This window comes from Sciurus carolinensis, chromosome 5 (genome assembly GCF_902686445.1).
Source record: "Sciurus carolinensis chromosome 5, mSciCar1.2, whole genome shotgun sequence".
NCBI classification, from domain to species: domain Eukaryota; kingdom Metazoa; phylum Chordata; class Mammalia; order Rodentia; family Sciuridae; genus Sciurus; species Sciurus carolinensis.
This window is the reverse complement of record NC_062217.1, coordinates 120,144,460-120,165,492: the sequence shown is the minus strand read 5'-3', so window position 1 is coordinate 120,165,492 and position 21,033 is coordinate 120,144,460. Positions and strand designations below refer to the sequence as shown.

At 36.9% G+C, this 21,033-nt stretch overlaps 1 protein-coding gene across 4 annotated transcripts in view; it reads left to right on the top strand.

Annotated features, from left to right (window-relative positions):
* Nucleotides 1-20,273, top strand: part of Rufy2 (RUN and FYVE domain containing 2) — a 38,488-nt gene extending 18,215 nt beyond the window's left edge. For 3 of the 4 annotated variants that reach the window (XM_047553108.1, XM_047553109.1, XM_047553110.1), the window contains 8 exons: nucleotides 326-493; nucleotides 1,438-1,535; nucleotides 3,964-4,083; nucleotides 11,904-12,033; nucleotides 12,536-12,630; nucleotides 15,824-15,872; nucleotides 19,113-19,190; nucleotides 19,283-20,273. In XM_047553108.1, coding sequence (XP_047409064.1) covers nucleotides 326-493; nucleotides 1,438-1,535; nucleotides 3,964-4,083; nucleotides 11,904-12,033; nucleotides 12,536-12,630; nucleotides 15,824-15,872; nucleotides 19,113-19,190; nucleotides 19,283-19,426 — 882 coding nt within the window. In that variant the 3' untranslated portion in view covers nucleotides 19,427-20,273. Of the gene's footprint in view, nucleotides 1-325; nucleotides 494-1,437; nucleotides 1,536-3,920; nucleotides 4,084-11,903; nucleotides 12,034-12,535; nucleotides 12,631-15,823; nucleotides 15,873-19,112; nucleotides 19,191-19,282 lie in introns of those variants that run through there. The other variant, XM_047553111.1, reaches the window with a different exon arrangement.
* The last annotated feature ends 760 nt before the right edge of the window (nucleotides 20,274-21,033 follow it).

Here is a 21,033-nt window from a genome sequence, read left to right as displayed (position 1 = left end):
TTAAATATTTTGTCAGTTGTAGATGGACACAATACCTTTGTTTATTTTTAAATTATGTGGTGCCCAGGATTGAACCCAGTGCCTTGCACATGCTAGGCAAGTGCTCTAACCACTTAGCCACAAGTCCAACCCAAAAGATATTTTCATTTTAGCAAAAAAGACATTTTAAAATACTTAAAATTATGTTGTTATAGACCTGGTTGATTCTTTTTAGTGGACTTACAAGGAATAGAATGGTAAATCTTTCCTGATCTTATTTACTGTCCTGTATGTGATTTTGATATCTTGAAGTGGCATGTGAATTGAAAATATGTTTAAATTGCAGGATGTGGAGAATGAACTATCAGTACAAGTTAGTATGAAACATGAGATTGAACTTGCCATGAAGTTGTTGGAGAAAGATATCCATGAGAAACAAGATACTCTAATTGGCCTTCGACAACAACTAGAGGAGGTTAAAGCAATTAACATAGAGATGTATCAAAAGTTACAGGTAAAGAATGTTCTTCAATTCTTGCAATTTTTCTTTATCTTTCTTTTCCTTTTTCACATTGCTCGGAACCGAACTCAGGGCCTTGTGCATGTCCTAGGCAAATGCTCTGCCAATGAACTACATCCCCAGCCCAATTTCTTTTTATAAAAATTAAGACAAACATTTATAAGAAAGGTTTGGTTTTTATTTATTTTTTATTTTTTGAGGGTACAGGGGATTGAACCCAGAGGTGCTGAACCCCAGTACCACCCCCCCCAAAAAAAAAGGTAATGAAAATATTGAGGAACAAATTAAATATAACCTATCTGAATTTGTTTGTTTCTGTGTGTATGTGTGCATGCTGGGCTCTGGGGATTGAACCCAGGGCCTTACGTATGCTAAACACATACTCTAGGGCTGGGGATATAGCTCAGTGGGCCCTAGGTTCAATCCCCAACACCGCAAAAACAAACAAACAAACACATACTCTATACCACGGACTCCTAGTATTGAGTTTAAATCTTTTGGAAAAACTCTCAAATCTAAATGTGTAATATACTTTGGTAAACTTTTTCATACACTAGTCTTGAGGAAGATTTCATTTTGATTGAAATTTTGATTGCTTTGCTATCATAGTTGGAATTTTCTAATAGAGTGGTGATATTGCTATTAAGTAGACTTGTTGCCAAAAGTCCTTTACAATTTAATTAATTTTTTAAAACTGCCTGTTCACATGAATTTATCCTATTGTCTTCCAAAAATATTGAAGTTTGAACTTTTTTTAAATTTTAAATGAATACTAGTAGCACTATTTTATATCATAGCACTATTTTATATCATTATTTTAATGTATAAATTAATCCTGCTCATTTAAAATTAACAATCCCATTGCAAAATGCTGTAGGAAGCATAAACACTCAGGTTTAAAAATGAAAACCACTGTGGCTTTATGTTTTTGTAAAAAGGGTTGTGAAGATGGCTTGAAAGAAAAAAATGAGATAATTGCCCGACTAGAAGAAAAAACCAATAAAATTACTAATGCCATGAGGCAGCTGGAACAAAGGTACAGCATTTCCAGTACTAGTTTCTTTTTTCTCCTTCTTCCCTCCTTTTTCTTTATTCAACTCTGACACCTGCCACAAAAATCATTAGGAAAATATAGATTAGCACTTTTTTGTTTAAGCTAAACAGGATTTTGCATTTTTGTTTTAGTTGTTGCATGGAATCAAGTTGCTTTATATTGGGCTGATTCATTTGAAGTTGCCGTCTTGCAGATTTTTTTTTAAAGACCTAATATCAGCAATTTCATGTGGTTCAATCTATTACATAAAACATACACAAACAAAAACCTGGAAAAAACTAATAGTGAACAAAATCAATGGTGGGATTATCCCTGATTTCCATGCATATGAATTGTCATATTCTTTGTCATTCACCATCTCCTTATCTGAAATCAAGCACCTGAACTAGCAGTTTAGGTTTGTTTCTTGGAGCTAGGACCCTCAACCCAACCCAAGATACAATTTTGTTTAAATTGAATTGTTTTATATTGGCATTTTTCACTTTTATTGTTGGAAAATGTAATGTATTTCCATTGCCCTGTCATGTTGATGTCAACATATGTCTTATCATTGCTTTCTTTGAATCTATTTATAAAAAACATAACTATTAATGCTTTATTGACATGAATATTCTTTTATTGACATCCTCTTTCTTCTTTTTTCTTTTTTGTTTTCTTTATCCCCATTTTTACATTTTGGACATCTTTATTACCTTTTTCTGTCTTTGATTTCTGTCCATTCCATTATGAAGTGACAATGATTTGCTAACTCAAACTAGGACGATTGCAATGTCATTGGTGAAATGTGCCAGCAGTGACACTCAGGACCAGTACAAGCTGGTCAAAGATATATCTTTCTGAAAAACCACTTGTGTTTAAACAGACTGAAAGAGAACCCACAATTTTATAATATATTAAATAGAAAAGAATTTATGCTATTAAGTATTCTGAAAGGCTATTAGGAGCCCTGTACATTTCTTGGTCAGCTGCTATGGTAGTACACTGCCATAAAGCAGAGTAGGTGCACTTGGATTTCCCAAAATACATTCCTCAAATCTTGTGCACAAGGGCTGATTTGAGTATTGACCATTTGGAGGTCAGGATTTTCAAATGCAGTTTTATCTTTTTAGCTACTTTTTGATGGAAAATATAAAAATTGTTTAAAAATAAGTTAACCTTTGGTTTCACTATATGTTGGCACAGATATTTTCCCCCATTGGCCCACTCTTTGCCTAATGACTCTCTTACTGATTTTTAAATATGTTTTAAAATAGTTTATAACCCAGATTGGCCATCATCCTGTGCTTTTAGCATTTCAGTTTTCCAGTTCCCTCTAGCCCTTTTTTGTGATAGCACAATTTCAAGGCCTACCTCACTCTGACTTTTATTTTACTTTCTGTATCCTTAGAGAAGAGCTTGGGTCCACCCCCACTGCCTTAATATTTTAATTTAAATTAAACTAAGAGATAACTTAATGTTACTCTCTTTTCCTTGGAAGCAGCATTTATACTCCTGAAATGTGAGGGTTGCCCTGTTAGTATGATTTTAAGGCTCTTAAAGAGCCTTTAAGGCTCTAGAAAGGAAGAGGCAAGGTTTTTGGTTAGTTGAACAGAAATTTCTCTTGTGATTCCCTACAAGGAGTTAATGCCCTTGAATCTTGAGAAATATTTTCTTACAAAATAATGAAGTCAAAGTGTCAAAAATCTTGATGGCCAAGGGACGTAAGGAGTGGAGCTATGTCTGGGGAGAAGCAATGACTTACAAATAAAAACAGGAAAAATTGAAAATCACGTTTTTAGCTAATGTTTAATATTTATGGTGAGGAACACAAATGATCTCTAGAGAATGGTGCCAACTAGCACTAAATTCTTTTTGAATCTTAAATACATACACACCTACACACATATAATACAGCTTTGCATTATTTAGTAAATGCATAAAGACCTGTAGGAAGGACTATTATTTGGAGTTATTGTAGGTCTTTGCTCTTGGCCCCATAGCACACTTGATTCCTGGCATACACATCTTAGTATAACATACAGCAGGTTGCTTCTTCACCTTGTATAGACATAAGTACTATACTTTCCATGGTTTTGTAAAAAGGCAGTAACATACCTATCGATTCATTATGCTCTAGATAAATGGTAAAGACTGTATTGCTTTGCATTGTTAATTATGAACAAGAAATAAAACAAATTTGAAGATAGTATTCTGGGCATATCATATGTTGTATTGAAAAAAAAAAAAACCACAAAACAGTTTCTAGACATTGTGTGGCTCTTTCACGTTTGAGTTTGTGAGTTTTTCCCCAAACTTTGTTTTCATTTAGAAATGTTTCTATTTCCCCATTTTTCTTTTATTTGTCTTCTTCACCCTTTTACACCCTAGTTCTAGCCTCAGTTTTACCCAAAGTTGATTTGAATTACACCAGATTGCAGCAAGCAGAGAAGGCGCAAATGGAAGCTGAAGATGAGGATGAGAAATATCTACAAGAGTGTCTGAGTAAATCTGACAGTCTGCAGAAACAAATCTCTCAAAAGGAGAAACAGCTGTGAGTATTTTGCTCGTGGAAACAAAAACTATATTAACATAATCCACCCACCCAGATCTTTTTTGCACATATGGTAGAATACCAATGTTTTTATTTATCCAGTGACACTGACTAATATGTTCATTTAAAAAAATATATTGGGCTGGGAATGTAGTTCCCTGGAAGAGTGTTTGCCTAGAATGCATGAGGCCCTGGTTTCAATCTCCAGCTCTGATAAAAAAAAAAAAAAAAAAAAAAAAATCCCCAGTCCCTATCCCTTTTTAAAAAGTTTTTGAGACAGAGTCTCACTAAGTTGCTGAGTTTGTCTTTGAACTTGTGATCCTCCTGCCTCAGCCTCCCAAATTGCTGGGATTACAGGTGTGCACTGCAACACCTGGTTGCATTTTAGTTTTTATTTTATAAACATCAGTGTTTCCCCCCCCAGTAAATATGTATACCACTTTTGTTATTAAAAGCAAACAATGAAAAATAGAGATCTTTGTATTACGTTAACAGATCACTGAAACAAGACCACATCATATATGATGTGTTTCTAAGCTGCCTTCAGATCCTTTGGATCCTTGCTGATTTTTTTGTCTAGTAATTCTATCAATTACAGATGATTCCCAACTTAGCATTTCAATTTGTGATTTTTTTTGGGGGGGGGGGTGCTGGGGATCGAACCCAGGGCCTTGTGCTTGCAAGGCAAGCACTCTACCGACTGAGCTATCTCCCCAGCCCCAATTTGTGATTTTTTTTTTTAACTTTATGATGGTGAAAAAACAATATGCATTCTGTTGAAAGTGTACTTTGAGTTTTGATCTTTTCCTAGGCTGGTGACATGAGGTGTGATGCTCTCTCACCATGCCGAGCAGTGGCAGTGAGCCACAACTCATAGTCAGTCATGCCATCATGAGAACAAACAACCCATACTCTACAGTTGCTAATGTATAATGTTCAGTAGTTAGGTGTTTTGAATGCATTTTCTTTTCTCTCTTTTTTTTTTGGGGGGGGGTGCTCTGGGGATGAAACTCAGGGTGTTGCACAGGCTAGGCAAGCACCCTGCCACTGAACTACACCTCCAGCCCTTCAATGCATTTTCTTTTTTCATCCTTTTTGGTACTGGGATTGTTGAAATACCCAATTATAATTGTGGACTTACATATTTCTTTTTTCAGTGCTATCAGTGTTTGCTTTATTCTGAAGCTGTGTTTTTGCTACTCATACATTTAGGATTGCTGTCTTCTTGGTGGATTGACCTTCTGGTCATTATGTTATATACTCCTTTGTCTCTTTGGTAATTTTCTTCACTCTGAAGTTTACTTTTTTAGGTATTAAAATAGCCATTCTTACTTTGTTGATTTATGCTTGCATTTTTTTCATCAGTTAACTTTCAGCCCACCTTTATCTTATATTGAAGTGAGTTTCATATAGATACCAAAATCATTTTTAAAAAAATCAACCCTGCCAACTCAGTCTTTACAATCTATTTAGTCCTTTTACATTTAGTGTTAATTATTGATTTACTGAAGCTTAAATGTCATTTTTTTTTTTGCGGTGCTGGGGATCGAACCCAGGGCCTCATGCTTGCAAGGCAAGCACTCTACGACTGAGCTATCTCCCCAGCCCTTAAATGTCATTTTATTGTTTTGTTTTTCCTGTTTGTCATTCCTCTGTTTGTTTTTCTGCCTTCTCATGAGTTATGTGAATGTGAGAATTTCATTTTGATTTCTCTGTAGTGATTTTGTCTTTTTAACAATCTCTCCTTTATGATTCACTTTAAATATTGCTTTTCTATATATTGAGAATCATACCAATTTCAACCATTAAACATAATTAACTTTAAAAAGTCATTGTTTTTTCTCTCCCTCTTTTTCTCCTCTCCCTTGTTCTTTCTTCATTTCTTCATTCCCGAAGTTCCAAGTTTCCTTTTTTGAATCCGTATTTTTCTTAGCCATTCTTTTTGGGTAGGTCTGTTAGCAGTAAATTTTTTTTAGGTTTATTGCCAGTTAATTCTTTTAGGGTCAGTCCATTGGCAACACATTCTATTTTACTTTAATTTCTGAAGGTCGTTTCATTAGCTACATTCCCAGCCCTTTTACAAAAAAATTTTAAATTTTAAGACATGGTCTTGCTAAATTGCCCAAGCTGGCCTTGAACTTGTGATCCTCCTGCCTGTACCGGGGATTACAGGTGTGCACCACTGTGGACTTTTTCTTCATATGCCCAAGGTCCCTGAGACTTCCTCCTGACCCAGTCTATTTTCTGATACTCAAATTGGGTAATTTGATTTGTTCTGTTTTCATGTTCATTCATTCTTTCTTCATCATCTTTATTCTTCTCTTGAGATTATTGTATTTTTCAGTTCTAAGATTTCTATTTGACTCTATATCATCTTTTTCTCTCTCTCTTTAATAAGACTTCTTATTCTCAAAAGTATAATTGGTCATAGGTGCATTTCCATCATGACTGCTTTAAAATTCTCATTGACATATTGGCATCTGCTGATTCTTTTTCATTTGAGCTGAGATTTTCTGGGGCTTTGTATAACAGATATTTTTCAGTTACATCTTGAATACTTTGGATATTATGACATTCTGGATTTTGTTTACATTTGTATTAGCAGCAATCCTTTATACCAAGTAGGGGTGATAGCCCAGGACCATTCCAGAGGGTTGGAAAAAGATACCCAGTAACTGCTGGGTGGGAATTGAAATATGTAGGCTTTCCATTCAGCCTCTACTCACATTGGAGAAGGGATTGGCAACTTATTACCACTAGGTAAGAGTGGAGGTCGAGGCCCTCTCTCTGGTTCCTGCTGACGTGGTGCTAAGGACAAAGGGAGAAATGGCTTGCTATCACTGGTCAGGGATAGAACTGTAGACTCCCTAGTTGATTTTCATTGACACGGGGGTAGGAGGAAATGCCTTGTTACTATTGTATGGGGATAAAAGTTCCAGGCTCTCTTCTGTGGCTTCCACTGATAACATTGTGGTAGGTGGGGAAGGATACCTCATTACAGCTTGGCTTCCCCTTCTGGCATTCTCTACTACCAGAGCAGGGTATAGGTAGAAATCAAGGCTTCCTACTCAGACTTTGCTGATAGGGGATTGGGGGAGGCCATGCTTCCCCCCCATCCCTTTAGTGTTTTGCTAGAATGAAGCATTCATTGTCAAAAAAGTTTCTATCTTGTTAGACTGTCTCTTTCTCAGACCTCTGGTAGGACAACATGCTTCATTTGAAGTTTCTTTTGTTTTGCTTTTCTTGTCTGTGCGTATAGGTGGTTATGTATGGGTTGAAGTCTTTGACATCTAAGCTGTACTATCTGCAGACAAATAGAAACCTCAGGAAACTCACTACCATATTGTTCCTTGAATCCTGGGTTTCCCAGCTCATTTGCCTTCTCTCTCTCTTTCTGAGTTTTCTTATGTCTGTTTTATATAATATCTAGGGGTTTTTAATTGTCTGGAACCAGTTTTTTTTTTCTTTTTCTTTTTTTTTTTTAAAGCAATGCTGGGGATTGAACCCAGGGGCATTTTACCACTCACTGATCTACATTCCACCCCTTTTTATTTTTTACTTTGAGACAGGATCTCACTAAGTTGCTGAGGCGGGTCTTGAACTTGCTATCCTACTGCTTCAGCCTCCTTTTAAATATGCCACAAAAATAATATTTTGAGGAATTAATATGTAGAATAAAGCTTTAGGCCAGAAAATATTACCTTGGTTGAAAACTTGTATCTTTTGTACTTTGTGAAACTGTCAACTGAAACCCACCATCTGGCCATTACGTGCTTGTAATCCCAGCTACTTGAGAATCTGAGGCAAGAGGATCACAAGTTCAAAACCTGCCTGGGCAATTTAGAGAGCCTCTGTCTCAAAATAAAAAGGGTTCAGCGATAGAGTGCTTCTGGATTCAGTTCCCTGTACTGTAAAACAAAACAAAACAAAAAATTAGTGAAGTTGAATATTTTATTTTATTACAAGCTATTGTTTCAGTGTATAAAAATAACACCAGCAAATGCAGTATATTATAAAATTAAGACAGTATTGTTCTTCTGACCCTATATGACACACACTTTCCTCCACGCCCAGTTTTCTCCAATGGTAAGATCGTTAGGTATATTAACTCAAATCCAGGGATGGATGTAAGCAAGTTACAATATTCTATAAGGCTTATAACAAGATTATCCTTGAATCACCTGTTTTTCATAAATAGTTTTTACCACAGATAATTTCATGAATTCTGATATCAGAGGCTAAAGCCTATTTTAAAAATCATAAGGAAATGTAAAAAAGATGCATATTGTGTTTATCTGCAGTCATTGGGAAGTTAAGGGGTATCTTCTTCCACTAGCAGTGTGGAGAGTAGTTTCTTAAGTCTGTTACCACTAATTTAAGACAACTGCTGAAGTTATTCCACACTAATTTACTTAGGGTGCCATTTTCACTCAATACATTTTCCAAATATTTTATATGCTTCTTCACTCATTAGGTCATCTAGTTTCAGGTCAGTGTCATCTTTTATCAGACAACCATCTTCATAACAAGATTTGTTCACAAGCTCTGGGTTTTCTTCGAGTGCCTCATTAATTTCAGTTACTTCTCGTTAGAGGAGAATAGAGTTCACTGGCAGCTTTCACACTTTCCAAAGCACCAAATTCATCCCCCCTCCCCCAATTTTGTCCCAACTTCAGGCAGACTACAGTAAACAACATCTCCCAGAGCTTTCTGGGCAAAATTGCTGATTCCCACTGTTCCAGTACCATTTTCTGTAGTTACCTATTCATGTTTCTCTTTGAATTTACGCAAAGAGAGCAGAGCCGGTTCTGTGCGTAGTGCGCAGCGGAGCACAGCGGGCACCGGGCCTACATGCAGGCTGCAGGACGCAGCTAGCATGCTCCGTGCCACTGGTAGCGCCATGTTCGCAAGGGTACCGAGGGTTGCCCGCTGCGCCTCGGCCCCACCCCCCAATACTATAAAAACATTTAAAAAAAAAGAAAAAAGAAAAAAGGATAGTACTTTTCAGGACGTCCTTTGACAATAAAAATCACAAGGAGCGTTCATGTTGCAAGTTTAGTAGCTGTGCCAAGGGCTTTAAGTTCCTGTGTTTTGCCAAATAAAAACACAAAAACCAAGATGGGACACTTTGCCAATTAGTAGAATATAGCATTGAAATCCTGGTACTGTTATTAAATCACCTTTCTAGTGTTTGACAAAAGCATGTAAGACAAAATGGATATTTATTTTGTAATGTTATAAAACTTACTCTGCAATGATAGTTACTTGATCCCTGCCCAAAGGATGACCCAAACAATGCTACCTGCCCCTTTCTTTGTAAGGCTAAACTAACTACTGAGACCTAGGTGTAGCTGCAGAGATATGTCTGTCACTGGTGAAACTTTTAATTTTGTCTCAAAGTTGGTGCCCTTTTGGGGGGCATGAACATGTTAATAATTTGGAGACCAAGGGGCTGGGGAGATACCTCAGTTGGTAGAGTGCTTGCCTTGCAAGCATGAGGCCCTGGGTTCGATCCCCAGCACTGCAAAAATAAAAATAAAAAATAAATAAATTAAATAAAATGCTAAGTTCACCAGGTGTGGTGGAGCACACTTGTAATCCCAGAAGCTCGGGAGATGGAGGCAGAAGAATTGCAAGTTAAAAGCCAGCCTCAGGAATTTAATGAAATCCTGTCTCAAAATAACAAAATAAAAAGGGCTGGGGATGTGGCTCAGTGGCTAAGTGCTCCTGGGTTCAATCCTCGGTACAAAACAAAACAAAAGTTCAATTTGGAGACCAAGGAAATCCCTGACACTGGAACTGTATGTATAGGAATGGGCATCAAAGTTGAAACTTTGTTAGAGAAAAATGAATTCTAAATAGAATATTCTAATATGGAAATAACTTTTATCAGTTTCTGATTATGAAAAGAGTTCATGCTCTTGGCCAAAATATAAGAAAACATGGAAAAGCATGGAAAAGTAAAAACCATAGATAGCACTTTAATACTATTCTCATAATTTTTTGGTATACATCAGTATATTTTTGTTTTTGAGAATTAGGATCATGTACAGTTTTGTTTTATTTTTATTTTTTAAGAGGTACTGGGGATTGAACACAGGATTTTACCATAGAGCTACTTCCCCAGCTCTTTTTTACTTTTTGAGACAGGATCTTAGTAAGTTGCTGAGGCTGGCCTCCAACTTGAGATCCACCTGCCTCAAGACTCCTGAGTCACTGGGATCACAGGCGTGCACTAACACACCTGGCTTCCCTTTTAATTAATTTATTAATTTATTTATTTTGGGTAGTGGGGATTGAACCCAGGAGTTTTAACCACTAAGCCACATGCTCAGCTCCCCACCTTTTTAAAATTTTGAGCATTGGGTCTTGCTAAGCTTACTGAGACCCTGTCTCAAAATTTAAAAAAGGGCTGAGGAGCACCTGAGTAATAAAGTGCCGTGGGATCATTCCCCATTACCAATAATTAACAAATAAAAAAAATGTAATACTTCAACTACTTTTGTCTTGCTAGCTAGCAGGTGTTGTTAGAATGATAGAGGAATGCTTTCAGATGAGAACGAGCCTGTTCTTAGATCTATCTTGCAGCTGGTCAGCTTCTAACAGTTATCTGCAAATTAGCACTTTGCACCAGGGTGGATGTTTTAGTCAGCTTTATCGCTGCTGTGACTAATGATTTGACTAGCGCAATTATAGAACAGGAAAGGTTTAGTTAAGGGCTCACAGTTTCCGAGGTCTTAGTCCATAGAAGGCTAGCTCCATTCCTTGGGGCTCAAGGTGAGGCAGAACATCATGGTGGAAGAGCATGGCAGAGGGAAGCAGCTTGCATCATCAGGAAGCACAGGGATTCCCTTGCCAGATACAAATATATACCTCATAGTCATGACCCAATTCCCACCTCCTCCAGCCACACCCTACCACTTCAATTAATCCCATTAGGGATTAATTCTCTGATTGGGTTAAGACTCTTACAACCCAATCATTTCTCCTCTGAACCTTCCTGCATTGTCTCACATGTGAGCTTTTGGGGGACACTTCACATCCAAACCATTTTGCTGTTACTGTTATTTCATTTAACAATTGTAGTAATTATCATATCAGAATAATCCTTTTGTTTGTTGTAAAAATTTTCACATGGCACAAATAAAAACAATTAAAACCCCACATTGCTCCCCTTAGTTGCATACCCAAAATGTAAGAAGTTTTAATAGTATGGTATATATCCTTTGAAAACATTTTCCATAGTTACAGACAAAATGACATAAATTGTTTGACAATTATTTTTTTGTGGCTGGCAAATGAATAGATACTCTGTGTTCAGAAAACTCCTGTACTGGTGTTGGGGATGTAGCCCAATGGTAGAGCACTTGCCTAGTATGTGCAAAGCTCTGGGTCCAATTGCCAGTATTGTTTAAGGAAAACAAAACCAAACAAACAAAAAAACCTGTGCTGAATTTGTTTACCAAAAGATACTTATGAACGAAAATGAAGCCAGACATCGTGGCAAACACCTATAATTCCAGTAACTGAGGAGGGTGAGGCAGGGAGATTGCAAGTTCAAGCCTCAGCAGTTTAGTGCAATTTAGGAAGACCCTGTCTCAAAATAAAAAATAAAAAAGGGCTGGGGCTGGGGCTTGTGGTTAAACGCCCCTGAGCCCTGGGTTCAATCCCTGTTACAAAAAAAAGAAAGAAAGAAAAAGGAAAACAACGGAAGAAGTGCTCCAAAGAGGCAAAATTAAAAAGATGCTTGTATTAAGGAATACATAGAACTGTTACATAAGAAGTAGTACTGAGCTTCTGTGTATCATTTGTCATTTAAGGATTCAACTGGAAACTGATCTGAAGATTGAGAAGGAATGGAGACAGACTTTGCAGGAAGATCTTCAAAAGGAGAAAGATGCCTTATCTCATCTTAGAAATGAGACCCAACAAATCACTAGTCTTAAAAAAGTAAATGTGGTAAAACTTTAAATATTATATCGTGACAAATGTTCACCTATGTTAAAATTTATTTTTGATACTTACGGAATGAACCCAGGATCACGCTACCACTAAGCTGCATACCCAAACCTTTTTGAGAGAAGGACTTGTTAAATTGCCATGGTGGACCTCAAATTTGCAATCCTCCTGTTTCAGTCAACTGAGTTGCTGAGATTACAAGCGGGCAACACCATGCCCAGCAAATGTTGTCTTGTGTTAAAGATTATTTAGACACAGTTCATATTTATACAAGGAAAACAGGCCATACTATTTGTCATCAAAAATATCATTAAGGAGATTTAAGTAAATGTGAAAAATGTGAAGTAGTTGATTAACAGAGCAGCTAGGAAAGACGTTTGGATACAGTTCTGTTTTTTATAAAATGCTTAAGGGTGCTAATTAATGATACATCTACTATGTGAAGTTGCTCATTTCTTTTAAATCACATTTTCTGTCTTTTATTGTTTTGAAGGAGTTCCTTAACCTCCAGGATGAAAATCAGCAGTTGAAAAAAATATATCGTGAACAAGAGCAAGCTCTTCAAGAACTTGGCAACAAACTTAGCGAGTAATTTTTTTTCCCTTCAACTAAGTAGTTATTGATACTTATAAAAGGTTCATGGAGGCTTCAAAACAATTAGAAAGGTTTAAATAAATACAGCTGCATGTGGTGAAACATACCTGTAATCCCAGCTACTTGGGAGGTTTAGGTAAAGAAAGAGCATCGAATTTAGTGAGGACAGCCTCAGCAATTTAGTGAGACCCTATCCCAAAATAAACAAGGGCTGGGGGAGGTTTAAATATAAGATAAATACATGAACCATTATAGATAGATAATTTTTATCTCTATACCTTTTCTTTTTTCTTTCTTTTTATTTTCTTGGTCCTGGGGATTACCCCAGGTTTGCTTTTAACACTGAGCTGGGATTATAGACATGTGCCACTGTGTCTAACTTCTGTAGCTTTCACAGAATAATCTGTATTGTTTCTGATAAGCAAGAGATCAATTTCAGTCTGACATCCATTTGTTGAGTCCTTTGAGCCTGACCCTGTGCTAAGTGCTTATTACTTTATTTCCCAATATTTGACAGATACTTATTGAGCTTCCTCCATGTGCAGGCACCATGCTTCTAGTCTAAATAGTGAAAACAAACAAACAAAAAATGTCCATTTACTGAGATCATACAAGTTTAATATTAAAGCATAATGGAATAGTAAAATAAGGAATGTGTATTACTTTTCACCTGGTCCCTGAGACTTTGTAGTTATATTAAAGGGGAGGTCATTTGGAGATCTAAGTGCTGTATTCATACCCTTGTTATTTACTTTAATCTGGGTCATTGCTTCTCAAATTTTAGTTTGCAGGAATATTACTGCACAGGTTAGATGTACTACACAATCTATAACTGAATTTATGAGCTATGAAGGGATTTTCAAGTGTTATTTTGACTACTGAATTATTCTCTTAGCTTGCATACCTAACCTAGTTCCATATTATACTTGTTCTTTTGTAGTTTTGTTTTACTTATGTGTTAGAAAGCTGGGCCCAGTGACACATGCCTGTAATCCCAGCACTCAGGAGGCTGAGGCAAGTTCAAGACCAGCTTCAGCAACTTAGCAAGACTGTCTCTAAATAAAATGTAAAAAAGGGCTGGAGATGTGGCTCAGTGGTTAAGCACCACTGAGTTCAATTCCAGGTACCAGAGAAAAGGATATGTTATATTTTTCCTGGTGCATGTGAATATTGTGCAATGTCAAACTTGTTTTGTTTTGTAAGTACTGTTGTAAACATCTTCTACATTTTTATTTATTTATTTATTTATTTATTTTTGCGGTGCTGGGGATTGAACCCAGGGCCTTGTGCTTGGCACTCTACCAACTGAGCTATCTCCCCAGCCCCCTACATTTATTTTTAAAAAATCCTATTTTAATTCAGATTTCTTTAATTGTGAGCCAGGCTGAGAGGTTGAGCATCTTATTTTTGTTCCATTCCTATTTGTAGTTTATTTTTGGTAAAGTGCTTATTCATATGTTGTACAATTTTTGGATTATTCATGGGATCTTTGAAAATTAATTGTACACAGTACATTTTTTAATCCTAGTTTGTCACTATCAACTTGTGGTATGTTTTCCCTTGTTGATATCTCAGTTTTTACAGGCAACCATTTATCAGTTTTCCTTTGTTACTTCTGAGATCACAGTTCCTAAATCATGGGTAGCACAAGTTTAGGGTCAGAATTTTTTTTTTTTTTGTACTGGAGATTGAACCCAGGGATACTTTATCACTGAGCCATATCACTGAGTCCCACCTCCCCCCCACCCCCTTTTTTTTTTTTTTTAAAGATTTTGAGACAGCATCTCAATGAGTTGCTCAGGGCCTTGCTGAGTTGCTGAGGCTGGCCTGGAACTTGGGATCCTTCTGCCTCAGCCCCTCCCCAGAGTACTAAGGATTAAACCTGGGGTGCTTTACCATAGAGCTACATCCTCCGCCCTACCATTTCAATTTTCATTTTAGGGTTTTTGTGATCCTGCCTCAGCTTTCTAAGTATCTGGGACTATAGAGAAGTAGAGCTTGCACCTTGCACTTTAATGAACTTTTGTGGAGAGAAATTTGAAACAAGTTGAAAGTTCAACAGTAGATAATTATATGAACTTTCGTATCCTTTTTTATGGTACATACCATGTAACCATTTAACATAATGATGAGGTAGATACTTAGTAACAACCAGTAGCCTTTAGCTGTTTAGAATACCTTGCTAGGAAGAAAAAAAAAACTAGTTATGGAAAACTGTAGGTAATGATTCCATGTAAATACTTACACACACCAACTCATAGACATGTAGAGAAAATTATCCCCGGGTATTGGGATGTAGGTAAATATTGCTTTTTATAAACTGAATTTAATTACATGTATTTTCATTAGGTAGAAAAGTATCACTAATATGTGTTCTGTATATTTCATTCTGTAACACTTCTTTATCTCCTGAACTTTATATATAGGTTAGCAATTGGTCTTTGGAGGTTACAGAGACCAGGCTTTGGATTCTGGCTTCCCTCTTACTACCTCTGAGACCTTTAGAAGTGACTAAACCACTGGTCATAGTGGCATATGCCTGTAATCCCAGCAATTTGGAAGGTTGAGACAGGAGGACTGCCAAGTTTGAGGTCAGCCCTAGCAATTAAGAAAGACCCTGTCTCAAAAAATAAAAAGCATTGGGGATATAGCTCAGTGTACCACACTGAGCTACTGAGGGTACGCCCTGAATTTTTTTAGGGCCTAAATTGTTGAGGCTGGCCTCAAACTGTGATTCTCCTGCCTCAGCCTCCAAAATTGTGGGATTACAGGCATGTACCGTCCACACCTGGTGTCAAGTGTAGTGGTGCACGCCTGTAACCCCAGTAACTCAGTAGGCTGAGGCAGATGGATTCCAAGTTTGAGACTAGCTGCAGAAACTCAGGCCTTAAGCAACTTAGTGAGACTCTTGTCTCAAAATAAAAAATAAAAAGGGTGGAGATGTAGCTCAGTGGTAAAGCACTTCTGAGTTCAATCCCCAGTACCAAAAGACAAACAAAAAAACAAGTTTTAAATCTAAAAATTCATTTTTGCTTTAGGACATTTAGAAAATATATCACACTGGAGATTAGTTGTGTCATATAGTTTATATAATCATAACATGTAAAACCAATACATTTCTAATGAATTACACGGTATTTTATATTTTAATGTGTACTGATATTTGGACCTGTTTGTAATCTTTTAGATCCAAACTTAAAATAGAAGATATAAAAGAAGCTAACAAAGCATTGCAGGTGAGTAGAAAATGTTTCCCTCAAGAAAGAAGGTATGTGAAACTACAAAAGTAGGTAAATAAAGCCTAGTATAAATCTAAGATATTTTAGGGATAGAGTGTAGCTCAATGATGAGGTATGGACCTAGCATGTGTCAGGCCCTGGATTTGACCCTCAGCACTGAAAAACAATGGGGATCTTGGACAATAGATAGAGCGCTCCCCTTTACCTCCAGTATTACAATGATCTTCCTGATGAAAGTGGACATTAGAAATAATTTTGTCCACTTTCCTACAGTGTAGCCTAACAGTGAGATTCCTCTGAATTTAAGAATCCTTGAATGTCAGTTTATTATGAAATCCTGTTTTTGGCTTTTACTGAGTCACATAGCCTCACTGAGCCTATTTCCTCTTCTGAAACAGGCTTATCATTCTGCATGGGGTTGCTATGAATATTGACTAGGTTAATACACGAAATAGTGGTTAGTATAGTTATCCACATATGGTTTTGACTGGGTATGGTAATGAATGCCTGTAATCCCAGTGGCTTGGGAGGCTGAGACAAGAGGATCAAAAGTTCAAGGCCAGCCTCAGCAACTTAAGTAGCCTGACCCTATCTCAAAATTAAAAAGAGCAGGAAGAACTTCGGATGTAGATTCGTGGTAAATTGTCCTTGGGTTAAATGACTAGTATGATGCCCCACCCCACCACCATATATATGGTTGTGGATGTATCTGAATTCAAGATAATCACTTCTTACAACATATAAAATACTATCTGGGAGAGAACAGTGATAGGTACCTTTCTACCTCTACCACCTACCTATATTTTAATTCAAAGTGTTACACGAAAATGGACGTAAAACGGTGCTAAATAGAATTAAAAAATAATGGTCTCTTTTTTTCACTCCCTGGGCCCTTACCCACCCTAGTTCCTGCTAACCAAAGGGATCTACTTTTAAGTCCTCTACCTGTTTCTTCCGGCCTAACTATATTTCTAGATAAGATGCAGTATATGTTGTTTACTTTAAAAAAAAAGTTTTATTCTTTAAAATATTTTTAGATGTTTATAGACCTTTATTCATTTATATGTGGTGCTGAGAAAGAACCCAGTCTTCACACATGCTAGGCAAGCGTTCTACCACTGAGCCACGACCACAGTCCCATGTTGTTTATTCTTGATTTATCAATTTCAAACCTAGTTATTGACTAATGTGATGGATGAGTTTTGCTCACTTTCACGGTGGCCTTCTCTTCACTGTCCTTCCAGTAGTTTCTTTACTTTTTTCCTTTGGTACTGGGGATTGAACTCAGGGGTGCTCTATAGCCAAACCATATTCCTAGTTCCCATTTTTTTCCTTCGGAGGGTCTTGCTTAGTTGTGGAGACAGGACTGCAACTATTATTTTGGGGGGGGGATGTGGGGTGGTACTGGGGATTGAACTCAGGGCACTCAACCATTGAGACACATCGCCAGCCTTATTTTGTATTTTATTAGAGACAGGGTCTCACTGAGTTGCTTAGTGCCTCGCTTTTGCTGAGGCTGGCTTTTATCCTCCTGCCTCAGCCTCCCAAGCTCTTGGGATTACAGGAATGGACCACCATGCCTGGCTGGAACTACTTTTTAATTAACTTTCGAGTTAATTATTGCTTCTCTTCTTAAATTATTTGCATTGTGAACATCAGTTTTCTCAGACCTTCTAGAACACCTCTATGCTTTTTAGAAAGCTTTTCAAATTGCCAAAATTTTTCAGGCAAGTGGTTACTTCATTTTTTTCCCATGGAGTCATCCTTCCTGTAGTTGTGTTCTGCTCAGGTCTGGCTTGGTTCCTCCTGTTGAATTTCCCTTTGATGCTATTCTTGGCGTGCCTTTTATCCTTCCGTGTGGGAGCTCCTATTGCCTGAATCCCATAACATCTTTCTTGGGTTACTCCCTTTGGGCAATGCATTCTTCAATAACTCATAAGGATTTAACAACTGAATAATCATTTTTTTCTGCCTATAGGAGATGGGTGGGTGCGTGGATGGTTGTGCAAACCAGTATTAAAATTGCAAAATTAACTTTTCATTGTTAAGTAAGATCACACACAGAGAATGCACATAGTAAAATACTCGCATACTCTTTTTAGCTTATGATCCATACCTTAGTCACCCTAGTGTGCTTCCTAATTACTCTCCTCCCTTTTGAAACTTTCAGTCAGTACATTGCTTTTATTTTTCATGTGTATTTTTAACAAAATATGTAGTTCTCCCAGTTTTTCTATGTACGTACGTGGATTTATATGGCTTTTCTTTTTCTATACTGTCTCCCACATTACAGATTTTAACTGATAATAAACTTGTTCCTGTCTCCTTAATACCTGTGAGCTGGAAGTAAAATTTAGGGTCTTGATTTGAGGTATAGCCTTCCATGTTGTTTACATACTTTTAATATTCAATAGGCTATTTGCTCATTTTTCCTTTTAAAAATAGCAGATATATTTTGTCTTCAGTAAGGTTTGGTATCCCCATATTTAAACGAAAGGCACAAAGGTCACAGAAAGTTTGGTGAATGCTGGCTGGGTGGATGGCAGCAGAAGTTTTCTAACTGTAGAAATACTGGATATCCTCTCTCCAAATATCTTTCATCTACAAGACTTTTCTCTAGGGCAGTGTTTCATGAAATAGTGGCTACCATTCTGGAACTAGACAGAAAAGTCATTTATTTGAAGAGCAAACGCTCACTCTTCTCCTGGTAGTCTAGGTTTGCTTGTGGCTGTTTCCTTAAGCCAGCAACTTCCGCTCTCTGAAGTTTGTTTTCTCATCTGTAAAATGGGATTGTTTGCCTGATATTTAAGTGGCCCTGGGTTTAATCCCCAGTACCAGAAAAAAAAATTTTTTTTTCAGTTAGAAATTTTATTCAGGGAGCAGCCAGGCACAGGCACGGTGGCACATACTTGTAATCTCAGTGACTCAGGAGGATTAAGTTTGAGGCCAGTCGGAGCAACTCAGTGAGACCCTGTCTAAAAATGGGGGGGGAGGCTTGATATGTAACTCAGTGGTAAAGCACCCTGAGCTTTACCATACCCTAGCCCCAAAACAGGAAAAAAAAAAAAAAAAAAAAAAAAAAAACAAACCACACCAACCCCCGCAACCTCTTTATTTCTATTCTTCAGATTACATTTCTATTACTGTAAGATGTCCTTGGGCAAAAAAGTTTCCACGTCATTCACTGTTAGTGTTACCAATTTAAGCATTTACATTCATACTTTTCTTTCCTACCAGGGACTGGTCTGGCTGAAGGACAAAGAAGCAACACATTGTAAGCTTTGTGAAAAGGAATTCTCACTCTCTAAGAGAAAGGTAAGGGAGGTAGGAAATGAGTTCAAAACTCTTGGTGCAAAAATGGCTTCTCATTTTATTCATCAAGTTTTTTCTGATTTTTCATTTAATAGCACCATTGTAGAAACTGTGGGGAGATTTTCTGTAATGCCTGTTCTGACAACGAACTGCCTTTGCCTTCTTCACCAAAGCCAGTAAGAGTCTGTGATTCCTGTCACGCAATGCTCATTCAGAGATGCTCATCTAACTTGCCATAAAATTGCAGAACTAAATCTCAGTGTATGAAAGTATCTGCAGTGAATGCATACAAGGTATCCAGGCAGTCCTCCTTTAGCAGCTTTTAGTCAGTATTGGTACCAATTTATCTTCTGCGTATTTAACTCATGGGAATTAATAAGTTGTATCATTTGATATTTACTCATTGTTACTCAATTTTCAACAGCATGTTTTAAAATAACTTTTAATTAGTACATGAAGTAATCATGGAACCCTTCACTTCATTTAAAGGCCAGATATAACAACTCAAACACATTTGCCTTATCTTGTAAAGGCCTTCTTAAAAAATAAGGCTTCAGATTGTTTTCTTCTGAATTCTGTCAAGTTGGTATTTGATGGTGCCTGTAATTCTCTTAATGCACTTTAAAGCTTCCCAATTCTCAGAGAAAAAGACTGGAAATGCACAAACTTTTTAGAAGTATTAGTAGTCTAATTCAACATAACTATCATTATTTTGGAAGAATTCCACATTTACCTGTATTTTACCTCCCTTCCCCTCTTTTGCAGTAGAAAAGGTCAATATTTTATCCTATAAAATTATCATTCCATCTTTTCTAAACAATCATTGTGCTTGCTGATTCTTTTCAGAGTGATCTGGCATCTACCCTTTACTTCTAATCGTGAAAGTCACTCATCATCCTTTTTATCTTAAGTTCTTTTTTTCCCAAACATGAAAACATAAACCTCCCTCATGGGGGGAAATCTGTATAATACAGGATTATATGCTTAAACTTATCTTTGATGACACAGAATTTAGTAGTTCATGCAGAAAAAAAAAAAATCACCAACACTAAGTTATATTGATTATTCCAAGAATGTAATTTGTAATTAAGTTGCCTCTGAGTAGGCAAACATAACCCTACTGATGCTGGGGTTTTTTTTGTTATTAATCTAATTTTCATCCATGCACTTTGAAAGCCTTTCAAAACCACATAAACTTTACATTCCTAGGAATATTACATTTAATGATCAATCAGATGCCTTCCTGATCCCCAAGTACTTTTTATCTGTAGGCTCTTTTCCACATGACCACATCCTTTAAAATTATTTAACTTTCTAAATTGCCAAAGTAAGAAACCATGTTTTATTTGAAGATCTATTTTCTCCAGAATCCATAAATTCTAGTCACTTTTTGAGGTCAATTTGTTATATCTGACAGATTTATGAGTGTGCGTGTGTGTATGTGTGTGTTATGTGGTACTGGGATTGAACCCAGGGGTACTCTTCCATTGAGCTACATCCCCAGTCCTTTTTATTTTGAGACAGGGTCTCACCAAGTTGCTGAGGCTGGCCTCAAACTTGTGATCCTCCTGTCTCAGCCTCCAGAGCTGCTGGGATTATAGGTGTGTGCCACCACACCCAGCTTAAATGATCTTTCTTGAATATTGACAGAATTGTCCTCAAAATAGAATTATATTCTTGAACCATTTTGTACTGATGGGATAGATTAACATTTTTATGATTGCTGAAAATTAGTAAGCATAAAGCTGTTTGCAAATAGGTTTTTTAAAATTATGTGCTTGGAACAAATTTTAAAATGTAATTTAAGTTGCTAAAATTCCAAGGCTGATTCCATTCAACAAATAAA